Raw genomic sequence first — 12,403 nt, 5'->3', positions numbered from 1 at the left:
TACAGGATAGTCTTTTTTGTTTTTTTGGGGTCCAGTCGTGGGCCTGAACTCTGGGCCTGGGCGCTGTCCCTCAGCTCTTCAGCTCAAGGCTAGCACTCTACCATTTGAGCCACAGCGCCACTTCCGGCTTTTTTTCTTTTTGCTTATGTGGTGCTGAGGAATCGAACCCAGGGCCTCATGCATGCAAGGCAAGCGCTCTACCACTGAGCTACCTTCCCAGCCCGCAGGATAGTCTTTTTTGTAAACTTTGTTTAAAGCAACTTGGTTAGACTCATAGTCCTAAGGGCCAAATGTAGCTTTCTCACTAAGAAATCAAATATTTGATTTCATGTAGATAAAACCAGTGGGGAATGAAATAAGGGATATGGGTCTAAGTAACATTGCCTTGTTCTCACAGCCATCCTAGTGCCTTGCTGGGTGGTGGGGGCTTGCTCAGAAAAGCCTAGAGTTGAGATAGGCCATGCTTTGAATTGCAGATGTCATAGCTTTGCTATGGAGAATGCTTGCCCATTGGGTATTTCCTTAGATGTTTTTTTTTTGTTGGGTTGGGTCCCCCACCCAAACACATAGGTTTTGTCTTTAAAAGCATTGTACAAGCTATATTCTATGCCTCAGGTCTTTGAGACAACAAGAGTCCAACTGCATTTGCTGGCTTTCTAATAAAGACTCCCAATTCAATCTCCCAAGATACGTCTTCTCTGATTCCCTCCATTGAATTCCCATAGGGTACAATTTTAAGCTTGGCACTGGTGGCTCATGCATGGAATCCTAGCTACTCAAGAGGCTGAGATCTGAGGATAGTGTTTTGAAGTCAGTCCTGGTCAGGAAAGTGAGACTATTATCTCCAATTTTTCATCCCAAACCGGAAGGGAAGTTGTGACTCAAAGGGGTAGAGTGCTAGCCTTGAGCACAAAAACTTACAGACAGCAACGAAACACACTTCAAGTCCCATGACCGACAAGAAAAAGAATGGGGAGACAAAGGTACTCCCTGCCCCTGCCCTTTCTTTGGCGATATTAAGAGGCTGCTAGATGGGATGAGGACCAAAGGTGGTTTTTTTTGTTTTTGTTTTTGTTTTTTTTTTAACTAACAAACAGCCCTATGCTGGTGGCTCATGCCTGTAATCCTGACTACTCCTGAGACTGAGCTCTTAGGTTGCCTTTTCAAAGCCAGCCTGAGCAGGAAAGTCTCTGGGATCCTTATCTCCAATTAACCAGTAAAAGACCCAGAAGTAGAGCTATGGCCCAAGATATAGAGCATTAGCCTTGAGCAAACAACGATCTGGGACAGGGCACAGGTCCTGAATTCAAGCGCCCACACACACACAGACACACACACACACAGACACACAGACACACAGACACAGACACACAGACACACAGACACACAGACACACACACACACACACACACACACACATACACACTGACACAAAGAGCAGAAATCCATTCCCCAGGTGGAGAGTACTGAAATAATCCAGTTACCCCATTGTTATTCCTTTATGCTGGAGGTTGTCAGACCAGGCCAGCACCCCTGGGGTGTCCTGGGGTCACTATGAGCTCCAGGTGTAAACAGAGGATGGATGGAGGAAATATTGCCCCAGAAGAATGGCCCACAAAAATCCCATAGCACCCCTGTTGTCAGCTTTTCATTGGTAGCCTCCTACTCAGGTTATTGGCCTTAGGTTAAGGTGAATTAGAGAAAATGAAGCATGGGAAACAGCAGCCAGAAATTTAGAGACAAACACTGTATTAATGAATAGCTTCAGAAAAGTTCATAAGCACAATTTTTTTCTTTAAACCTTATACTTCCTCATAAACTACAATGCTTGGTAAAAAGGGAAAAATGGTTAAAAACCATCTCTCTCTCTCTCTCCTTCCCTCCTATCTCTTCCTGTGCTTGCCCAAATAATTAGTGTGCTCTGGGAAATAAACAAAGATACCTTTAAGGAACATACCGTGGGAAATTGATTCCTCTTGGCAAACAATATGTTCTGGGTTTTTTTCCTGATTGTTATTTTACTTTATTGTTATTATGGAGGTCATAAACAGAGGGGTTGTATTTACATGCATCAGATAATAAGTACATTTCCTTTTGTACAGTGTTACCTGTTGCCTCATTCTCTCCCATTCCCTCCCCTCATCACCATTCATGAGTAATATCCAGTGTACTCCACTGCTGCACTTTTTCACCATTTTCCCACAGATTCTGTGCTCTCCCCCTACCCTCCCACACATATGCACATGAACATGGACAAAAACATGCTTAAGGGAGAAAATTTATCTTGCGTATAGACACTTGTTTTAGTGGAGTGTGGGAAAAAAATCCATCTTTTACTTGAAAGGATGCTTAAAGATTAATGACCCAGTTTATGAGTAGACAACCACAAAATCTCTGGCCAAATTAATAATTTAGTGTAAGATCAAGAAGGACAAAATGAAGCTGAGTGTCAGTGGTTCATGCATCTAATCCTAGCTATTCAGGAGGCTGAGATCTGAAGACTACAGTTCAAAGCAAACTGAATCAGGAAAGTCTGTGGGACGCTTACCATCTTTTCACAACCAGAAAACCAGAGGTGGCCCTGGGGCTCAAATAAGTAGAATACTAATCTTGAGCACAGAAGCTCAGGGACAGTGCCCAAGTCCAAGTCCCAGTGTTCAAGTCCCAGGACTGGCACAAAAAATGTAAAAACCTACCAGGTATATGATCAAAAGGTCCCATTTATCCTAAAGTGAATATGAGCCAGATTCCAACCTATTTTTTCAACCTACAAACCTATGATGTTACAACACTCATTGCATCTGTTATCAGTGTTTGTGTACCAATTTCTAGGCTGTGAAGTTTTCTTTTCGTTTTTTTCCTTCATGTTACTTTACTTATAAACTTGCTCAATTTTTATCTTTTTTTTTTTTTTGTTGGTCACGGGGCCTGAACTCTGGGCCTGGGTGCTGTCCCTCAGCTCTTCAGCTCAAGGCTAACGCTCTACCACTTGAGCCATGGCACCACTTCCGGCTTTTTTCTGCTTATATGGTGCTGAGGAAGCAAACCCAGGGCCTCATGCACGAAATGCCAGCTCTCTACCACTGAGCCACCTTCCCAGCCCTCAATTTTTATCTTGATATGTCCTTAAATTCTTGTCTGGGATAACATCAAGAACTCATTATCCAAAGGCTAGTCAGGTGCCTCCTGCCATCCAGAGACTCTCTCACCAGAGCACCCTAGTCACCCAGCTGGTGATGGCATTGCCATTTCTATTGGCCCTCCACTAGCCTTATTAGCCTTAGCACACCTGGTATTCACATTGCTGCTCTGAATTTCTTTTTTTGTTGTTGTTGGTGGTGGTGGTCGTGGGACCGGAAATCTGGGCCTAAGCACTATCCCTCAGCTCTTCAGCTCAAGGCTAGCGCTTTACCACTTGAGCCACAGTGCTACTTTTGGCTTTTTCTGCTTATATGGTGCTGAGGAATCGAACCCAGGGCCTCATGCATGCAAGGCAAACACTACCACCGAGCCACCTTCCCAGTCCTGCTCTGAATTTCTTTGAGGTTGGATTCCCAGGCACTTCAAGGGGCTGAGATGAGAGCTTAGGTTGGTAGGAGGAATGACACTTACTTTTCCCAGAAGCACCCACAATAATCTAGCTGCACCCCTGTGGTAAGCCTTGCACATGTTATTGTCCAGTTAGGAAGATGCATCCTTATGCCTCAGGAAGGTCTTCCATCCACTAAATTTGGCGAACTCATGCTGTTGTCCTTTGGCAAATGTAGCATATCAAAGTACACCTAACTCTCTCTTTTTTTTTTCCTGAGAATTTCATTAAAGCCAGCAGAAAGGCTTGGTTTGGTCAATTCTAAGTGATCACGGGAGCCCATTGTGAGCACAAAAGAGACCATTCACTCAAGAATAATGGGGAGCTCACAGAGTCCAGCTCACCCTTCTTGTCAATTTTGGGGGCTTGGTGCTGTCCTGGAAAGCTACATAACAGCAGCAAGACAGCTATCTCACTGTCCCTAATGGATATTCCACAGATCAGCAGGTAATGCTCTTGTGCTGAAACAGGTCCTCAGATAACCCACCACACAAACTCCAGGTGAGGTCAGGAGCCAAGGTGGCACACACACTCATGTGTATTAAGGGCCCTCCAATCCTGGAATAGAGGACACCCCACATGGCCCATGCCCATATGTCCTCCATGTAGCCCCAGAGCCTCAGCCTTCCTTAGCCTCCTGCCTGAGGAGCTGACTCCCTTGCTACCTCAGGCTCTCAGGCAGCAGATCTACCAGGGAGACGGGAGCCTCTATGACTCTACTGTACCAAACAGAAAGAGCCCAAGTGAGAGCCTCCAAGGGGAAACTTCTCAGGTATAGGCACTTCCAGATTTCTTTTCTTCACAAGGCCTCTAAACCCTCATCACAGAGCTTCTGCCCACCATACTACTTGTGATCCTCAAGGAAAGCTGTGATACCTCACAGTCACACGAATCACAATCGTCCCCAGCTAGAATGATGTGTTCATTCCCAAGGAAAGGCCGTGAGTCTGGTCGGTGAGATCGTTTCATGACTGAAGAGAGGCTCCTACCATGGCCTCTTCCTCCTCCTCTCCTTCCATCCTAAACACCGTACAGTAGATGCCTGTTGCTGAGATATTGCATTATCCTGAATCCTCACAAACCTCCTTCCCTAGCAGCTCTATGCTTTCCACTCTCCAGGCTCTACATAGTAAGATTTCCAGAAGAAACCATTCCATTGAAGAGGTTAATCTGAAAGGCTCAGCTCAGTGTGATGAGTGTGTGTGCTCTTAGGTCTGAGCACTTTCCTGTGTTACCACCCTTCTCCTGTACCCACCTCCCTTCTTCAGCTCCACAATATGCTCTTCAACCTAATTACTCTTGGCTACCTCCTCTGGAGATCCTAACAAATTTCCTGTCCTTCTTTTTTTTTGGGGGGGGGGTCAGATCGTGGGGCCTGAACTCTGGGCCTGGGTGCTGTCCCTCAGCTCTTTAGCTCAGGGCAAGCGCTCTACCACTGAGCCACCTTCCCAACCCCTCCCTGTCCTTCTGTAACAAAAAAGCATGAACATTACCTACAGAAATCCACACATTGCCCACAGTTTATCCTTTGTCTATTCTACTGGCCATAGTCACTCATACTGGCATAGTCCTTTAGACAGCAAAGTTCAAGCTACACTGTACGTTTAGATATATCTTCTTGAGATTCCACACTTTTTTATTTCTTGATGATTTTTTAAGAAGTCTTGAACTTGTTCCTTAATGAGATGATACTTGGACTATAACCCAGAAGGAAGAAGATTTCTGAGGACACTTGGGTTTTGATGTTGAGTTTTTGTGTGCTTCCTACTAGAAACTGGGGACTGGACACCTAAATCAATGGAGGGGCCGGTTTATATGGTCAGAAGATGGAGTATTCTTGTAAGTAGGGAATGAGCATCAGCTATCTATTGAAACTACATGTATATACAACTTGGGATCTTCCTAGGTGTCACATATGGATGCTTAGTGGTCATTCTAGATTATACCTGAAAGCTTAATTTACTTTATTTCTTTTTTCTTTTTGTCAGCAATGGGGCTTTAACTCAAGATCTGAGCTTTTTCAATCAAGACTAGTGCTCTACTGCTTTAAACCACAGTACAACTTCTGGTTTTCTGGTTGGATGTGAGTCTCAGGGACTTCCCTGCTGGGCTTGGTATCAAACAGGACCCCTCGGATCTCAGCCTCCTGAGTAGCTAGGATCACAACCATGAGCCATTGGCACCCAGCTTAGTTTACTTTCTTTGTGTTGCTTCTTGTCTAGAATCTGCTCCATAGAAAAACACTGACTTTCATGTATTGGACCTATACAGGTTGAATGGTCATGTGGAGCATTGTGTGCTCAGAGGTGACTTAACCTACCAAGAGGATGAGATAGTATTGTAAATGGAGATGCAGAAAATGGCTGGCGAGTGACAAAGGGAAACTTTCACTACTGCCCTTTCCATAATCCTCTTCAAAGGAGACAGGGTATTTTAGGATTGAAAGACATCTATCATAGGATAGTTACCTGGGAACACAGAATTTCAAGACAAAATTTTCTTAATAGAATTCTGAGAATATTCAGGCACTGATGTCTCACTTCTATAATCCTAGCTACTCAGGAGGCTGAGATCTGAGGATCTTAGTTCAAAACCAGCCTAAGTAGATAAATCCAAGGCCTTTTAATCTCTCATTAACCATCAAAAAGCCAGAAAGTGTTGTGTCTTAAATAGCAGAGTACAAGCCTTGAACAAAATACTTGAAGTGAGAGCACCAGGCATGAAATCCAGGCCCAGTACTGCACAATAAAAAAGGAAAGAAATCCCTCACCCCAATAAAGAAAAAACGTTTTATCCAGTAAACTACCTTTGCTAATTTTGCTGAGCACCTACTTCTTAATAGTTTCTGGGAGAAAGCATAAGAATCCATCCACATTTCTGCTGGCCCTTCTGAGGTCAAAGGAGCACTACTCTCCACTGTAGCACATGTGATGGTTCCACACATTTGAAAGCCAGCATGAATTTCCATGCTTCTTTACTCCTTTCAATGGCAAACATAGCTGCCCCATGTGAGCATGCTGGAACACCAAGATGGAAGCATCTCGTTGTGGAGATCACTCACACAACCAAATTTTACTTCATGGGCCCCTGAAATAATCTTTAGTGTCTTAACCCTTTCAAATCCCAGACATCATGCACATTTTCAGCTAGTAGTTATTTTCATACACAGCTTCCAAGTTTGCTAAGCTTATTGAAATGTTTCCATAGGGAAGATAATCATTCATTTACTCTTGTTGCCCAAATATTTAAAAATGTGAACATATATTTGGCTTTTTCCATAACTCAACTCTTGCTCTGAGGGCACTATAAGCATGAATCTGTTATATAAAATAGTTTAAAGCTAATTATAGGTTTTCACATGGAGATGCCCTATATAAGTATGGGCCTCTTAACCAAATTAAGATACACACTTAACCATGTTCCTATCTCTTTGCCATTAACACTTAATAGAAACAGATGTAGGATGTTCCCATGACCACACATGTAACTTCTTCCCTGGACCCTGAGAGATACAATCTTGTTCTGAGGTACTTGAAAGGGATAGGCCTGGGCCTTGTGAGAGCTTTCAGTGAACAGAGGAAATGTAACTCACAGTTGAAGGGTCCCTAGATAATCCATCTACAAACCCTGTGAATCCTGCACAATGGGGGGTGTACTGAGGAAAATACCTCCTTTGGTACTAGGGAAACCTGAGTATAAAAATCTTCTTCTGAAGTCTGCAGGTCAGGCAAGTAGAGAGGTCAGAACTCTGTCAATGGTGAAAGACAGAATCTGAGGGGGACAAAGGAAGTGATGGACCTAGATAGAGAGTCCCCAAATATTTGATCTGTACCTCTGCACTTTGCTCTGCAACTGAGAGGCTTTTTTTTTTGTTCAGAGAGTGACACTGAACCCTGTGAACCTCTCCTTGTCACTCAAGGAACACTGGGATTTCCAGAGTGTGAGAGAGATTCTCAGTTTGTGCGGCGCAGATGATAATAGAGTATGAGTGAATAATCCATCTGCACCACACTCAGACTTGGAAACGATATCCTGACATCTGTAGGTCTGAGAATTGGAGAGGCCCCAGCACACCCTTTGGACACTTCTGATGGTAAAAAGTCTTCTCCCAGTGACTCACATTTGTAATCCTACCTACTCAGGAGGCTGAGTTCTGAGGATTGGTGTTCAAACCAGCCCATGACAGAAAGTCCTTTGGATTCTCACTTATACAAAATTACAAAAAAAAAAAAAAAAAAAAAAAAAAGAAAAAGAAAACAAAGGAAAAACCAGCAATGAGCTGTAATGCAAGTGGTAGAGTATTAGCCTTGAGCACAAAGGTAAGGGATAGAGACCAGGCCCAAAGTTCAATCCCAGGACCAAATTAAAAAAAAAAAGAACACCCCCCCCCCACTTCTCTTCCTAGTTGCTGTTCCAAATAAAATCTGATTGAAGCCAAGCTGCTGTTCACAAGCCATAGTCACTGAGGCACTAATCAGCTGAGTGCCCCTCCTCAACTATTTTTAGTGTTTTGTGGGTTTTGAACTCAAGCCATTAAAGTTGCTAGGAAGGCACTCTGTCACTTTAGATACTCCATTTTTTTTCTTTAGCTAGCTTTCCAAAAGGATCCATTTGTTTTTACCTCATAAGTCCAGGACCTGAAAGGTCTTCATTATACTCTCCACATACTCTTGGTGATGAGGCACATTGTCACAGGCACCATTTCATAGTTTTAGAAAAGGTCCCCCAAAATTGTAGGACAGGCTTGCCTCAAATTCTGATCCTGCCAATCTCAGGCTCATGAGCAGGTAGGATACTAAACATGAGCCACTGAATTCAGCTAATCTACCGAGTCTTCTATAGGAAGAAAAATTGCAGGTCATACTTTTTAGTCTGGAGTACTGTTTTTTTCTTTTTTCACTTGTGGGGCTCTAACTCAGGCCTTGAAACTAGCCGTGAACTCTATTCCTAAAAGCCAGTGCTCTACTACCGGGCGACTTCCAGCCTTTTCTGTGATTAATTGGACAGAAGAGTCTCAAGGACTTTCCTGCCCAGGCTGCCTTTGAACCACAATCCTCAGATCTCAGTAGCTAGAAAAACAGATGTGAGTAGCTGTTGAGCAGCCAGTGTGCACTTCTTAGGAGGGATTCAGACTCTGAGAGGTTCAGGTGGGAGAGGTGTCTACAAGGTGAACAGAGGAAATCCCACTATGAAGTGTGAAGGAGTAACCTCAGTGTCAGCTGTTGCCCAACATTCCACCCCTCCCCCAGCCTCCCCTTCAGATTCCTGTGACCATGGAGACAGTTTTGAACACTAACTTGCTGAGGAGAGACTGTTTGTCTAAGCCGCATCCAGGAGAGAGAAGTTGATCGGCAAAAGCCCTGATTCAGGTAGAAAATCATAAAATAAGTCAACAGCGTCGCTTCTTTCACACTCTCAGTCCTGAGCCCTGGGGAATATCAGGACAGTTGAGCACTCCTCCACCATGTATGCCTTTAACACTCACCGACCCAAGTAACCTTAAGTTCTCCCTCCAGATACTGTGAGAATAACAGCTTTAGTCTAGGGTCTTGGATACAAGAGGTCTTTGGATGTCTTAGGGGAAGCAAAGAAAGCTTCATACTATTTGGCAGGTCCCTGAAAAATCTATATTCACCTTTGCTCTTGGCCATGCTCCTAAGGGTCTCTGGTTAGGTGAGCAGTCTACCTTTTTTTCACTCACTTTCCACAATGGACACTGAGAAAACTTTTGTCTGAAGACACTTGTATGGAGAGGGCAGGACTCTATGGGGTCTATGTGAGTGGTTCACACACTCATGGTAGATATGAGTCCGGGACATTGACTTCCATCATGTAGTGATAAAGGAAATGAGAGCTTGGGCTGGTCAGGAACAACACTGTTAAGGAAAGGACCTTAGACTCCACATTAAGGGAGACACAGAGCAAGTGTGCCCCTGCGGTCAGTCCAGGGAGACCCTGTGCCTTTCTAGATCATACAATGTTAGGGATTAGGTAGACACATAAATCCTAAATTTAACAGACTGCCAGTCCAGATGCTCACTGAAGTCTCAAAAGGAAGACTCATGAGTAACTGTGATTGGCCTAGAAAACATATGACCAACCCATGCAGTGACCCTGTGGAAACCCCAGATCAGGTGACCAAACAACTGAGTCTTTACTTCTGTATCTAAGGGATGGGGTAAGACCTGTAGAGAGTCAAGGTGAGGTGTAAGGGAGCACCAAGGATGGGTAACTTGGCCTTATTTTCAGACTGAGTCCTGATCTTCCTCCAACTCTCTAGGAGGTGACTGGTATCATGAGTGGTGTGGGGCTTCTGCCTGGACTAAAGGGGAGGACTTAGGTAGGAACCAAGGGAAATTGCAGGTCAGATCATACTGAGGAGGCCTAGAACAGCATGTCTACATTCAGGGCAACTCATTTAGCCTCTTAAGCTCATTTCTGGGAGAAGTTTAACTTGGGCTGAAGACTTTGTCCTCTGCCCAGCAGAGCTCTTAGAGGAGACCAATAGCTCCTTTTAAGATGTAGGGAAACTACTTAGATGGTAAGGCCAGGGAGGCTGCAGCAGCACTTTGGGGAAGAAAGGACATCAAGGTCTGCATGATGCATCTGGACATCACCAGAGGGGAAAAGCCCCAATTATGTGAAATTGACTATAAATACCCCGAGAGACCTCACACAAGAGAAAAGCCCTGCACCCTGCCCCCTCTTTCAGACTTGGGAATCTCTTCTGGGTGTTCACATGAAGTGTTTATAAACTTCTGTCTCCCAGGAATCAGGACGCTGTGTCCTTACACTGAAGAAATTCAGTGAAAAGCACCTAATCAGCAAGAGGGAGTGTTCAGAAGCTGTGTGGAGTTAAGGTGAGGACAGGCATAAAGCCCAACTCATACACATGGACATCACTAACAGTCTTCCACTCCTTTACCTGTGAGGAAAGCCAGAAAGCATAGGAGCATTCACCTCCCCTTACATCTTTGAGTTTTCTCACAGAAGCTTTTTGCTCTGGGATTGTGGCCTTAGGTCCTGAGAGAGAAAGTTCCCAACCTGACATTTAACAAGGAGAACACTGAGGCAGTCCTCCAGCAATATGGCCACACTGCATGTGCTCACCTTTGAGTTGCCCTTGGGCCCATGTGATGTATTCTCATTGCCTTTTGTTCCATTAAAAGGACCTGGACACCACTTGAGAGAGTGTGCCTCAGGCCAGCAGAGAGTAGTTCACACATCTGCAAGAGAACTTTGGGCACCTAGAGTGAGGTCAGTAGAGGCTGTCTATTGCAGAACATTGAGGACCTGACAGTTTAGCTCCCTCTCACTGTCCAGCCTGGAGGCCCCATGATGTCCTTGCATGCTGGAGTCCAAAGGAGAGACAGGTCTGACTCACTGCCTGCTGAACATACTCCAGGGACCAGGAGGCCAAGGTCTTGGTCTGCAGAACTGCCCTGTTGTAATCCACAAGTTTGAGGTGCATATGATGAAATGGTACCATATGCTCCATCTATTCACCCCCAACACAACTCCACATCGCTCAGCACTACACACCCCACCAGGACCACAGAGACTCAGATTCACTCAGCATCTTGTACGTTGTTGAATTGTTCCCTCACTGTTAGGCTTTAGGCACAGACACAAAAGGGGGGCAGGAACCTATGTGGCCCTAAAACAAAAAAGGAAAGATGAGGAGTAATTGCTAAGGGAGCTGGCAAGAGGAACATTGCCAGCTGAAACTGCTTCCCTGCTTTCTCTCCCACAGGCCTAGGAGTCATCATTGAGCTGCACTCCACCCTCTGACTAGCTATCCCCAACGACAGCCAGGATGCCTTATACTCAGAGGACCCTTCCCTCTGAGCTACAAAGAGGCCCTGTGGCCCAAAGCCAGGCCACAGGCCTGGTAGGTGAGGAGGAGGCCAGGGACACCACTCCCACTACTCTGTTGTTCCGATTTCTGGCTGAAGTGTCAGTTACTTTCCTCCTGAATGAGGTCATTGGGGAAGCTAATGAGGAAGATCAAGAACCCCACATTCAGGAAAGGGAAGATGTGCACCCTGACGATGATGAGATATTGCAGAATGCCCTGCAGAAAGAGGCCCTAGCATTGGTGCGATACCTGTTACGTCAGTACAATTCATGCCAGCCTGTTACTGATGTGGATATGCTGAGTCGCATCACGGGAGGTTACCGGCCTCACTTCCCTGTGATCTTAGACAAAGCTTGTATCTGTATGCAGCTACTGTTCGGTATTGACGTGAAGGAGGTGGACACTGTCTTCCACACCCACGTGCTTGTTATAGCTGCAGGTATCACCTACGATGGTGTTCTGAGCCATGTGCAGGGCATGCCCAAGACGGGTCTGCTGATAATTGTTCTCTGCATCATCTTCACGGAAGGGGGCTGTGCCACTGAGGAAGCCATCTGGCAAGTGCTGGATAAGATGGAAGTCTATCCTGATAGTGAACACGTTATTTTTGGAATACCTAGGAAGCTGCTTATGGAAGATTTTGTATATGAGCAATACCTGGAGTATCACCAGGTGCCTGGTAGCGACCCCATTGCCTATGAGTTCCGGTGGGGCCCAAGGGCTTATGCAGAAACCACACAAAGGAAAGTCCTGGAACACTGGGCCAAGTACAGCGGGATTGACCCAAGCTCCATCCCTACACTGTATGAGGAAGCTTTACAGGAAGAAGAGGGAGCAAATACCAACGATAGCACTTCTTTAATAAAAGAGTGACTCTTCCTCATTTGAACTCAGTTAGGAAACTGGTTCCATCTTAACATCCCAGTGAACCAGCGATTTACTTGGGAGTGGTTGAA

At 45.1% G+C, this 12,403-nt stretch overlaps 1 protein-coding gene across 2 annotated transcripts; it reads left to right on the top strand.

The window, feature by feature from the left end:
* The first annotated feature begins 8,871 nt into the window (after positions 1-8,871).
* On the top strand, positions 8,872-12,403 carry LOC138839653 (melanoma-associated antigen 10-like). 2 transcript variants are annotated; one of them, XM_070039220.1, is made up of 3 exons: positions 8,872-8,958; positions 10,359-10,449; positions 11,343-12,403. In XM_070039220.1, the coding sequence occupies exon 3, from the start codon at positions 11,406-11,408 to the stop codon at positions 12,318-12,320; it is 915 nt and encodes a 304-aa protein (XP_069895321.1). In that variant the 5' UTR covers positions 8,872-8,958; positions 10,359-10,449; positions 11,343-11,405; the 3' UTR covers positions 12,321-12,403. The 2 variants fall into 2 exon arrangements, with proteins under 2 accessions (XP_069895321.1, XP_069895322.1); XM_070039221.1 differs by lacking the exon at positions 10,359-10,449 and having other exon boundaries at positions 8,901-8,958.

Source organism: Dipodomys merriami, unplaced genomic scaffold (genome assembly GCF_024711535.1).
Source record: "Dipodomys merriami isolate MVZ:Mamm:240054 unplaced genomic scaffold, mDipMer1.0.p SCAF_3, whole genome shotgun sequence".
NCBI lineage: Eukaryota > Metazoa > Chordata > Mammalia > Rodentia > Heteromyidae > Dipodomys > Dipodomys merriami.
The sequence above is the reverse complement of the archived record's forward strand: the minus strand, read 5'-3'. Positions and strand labels throughout refer to the sequence as shown.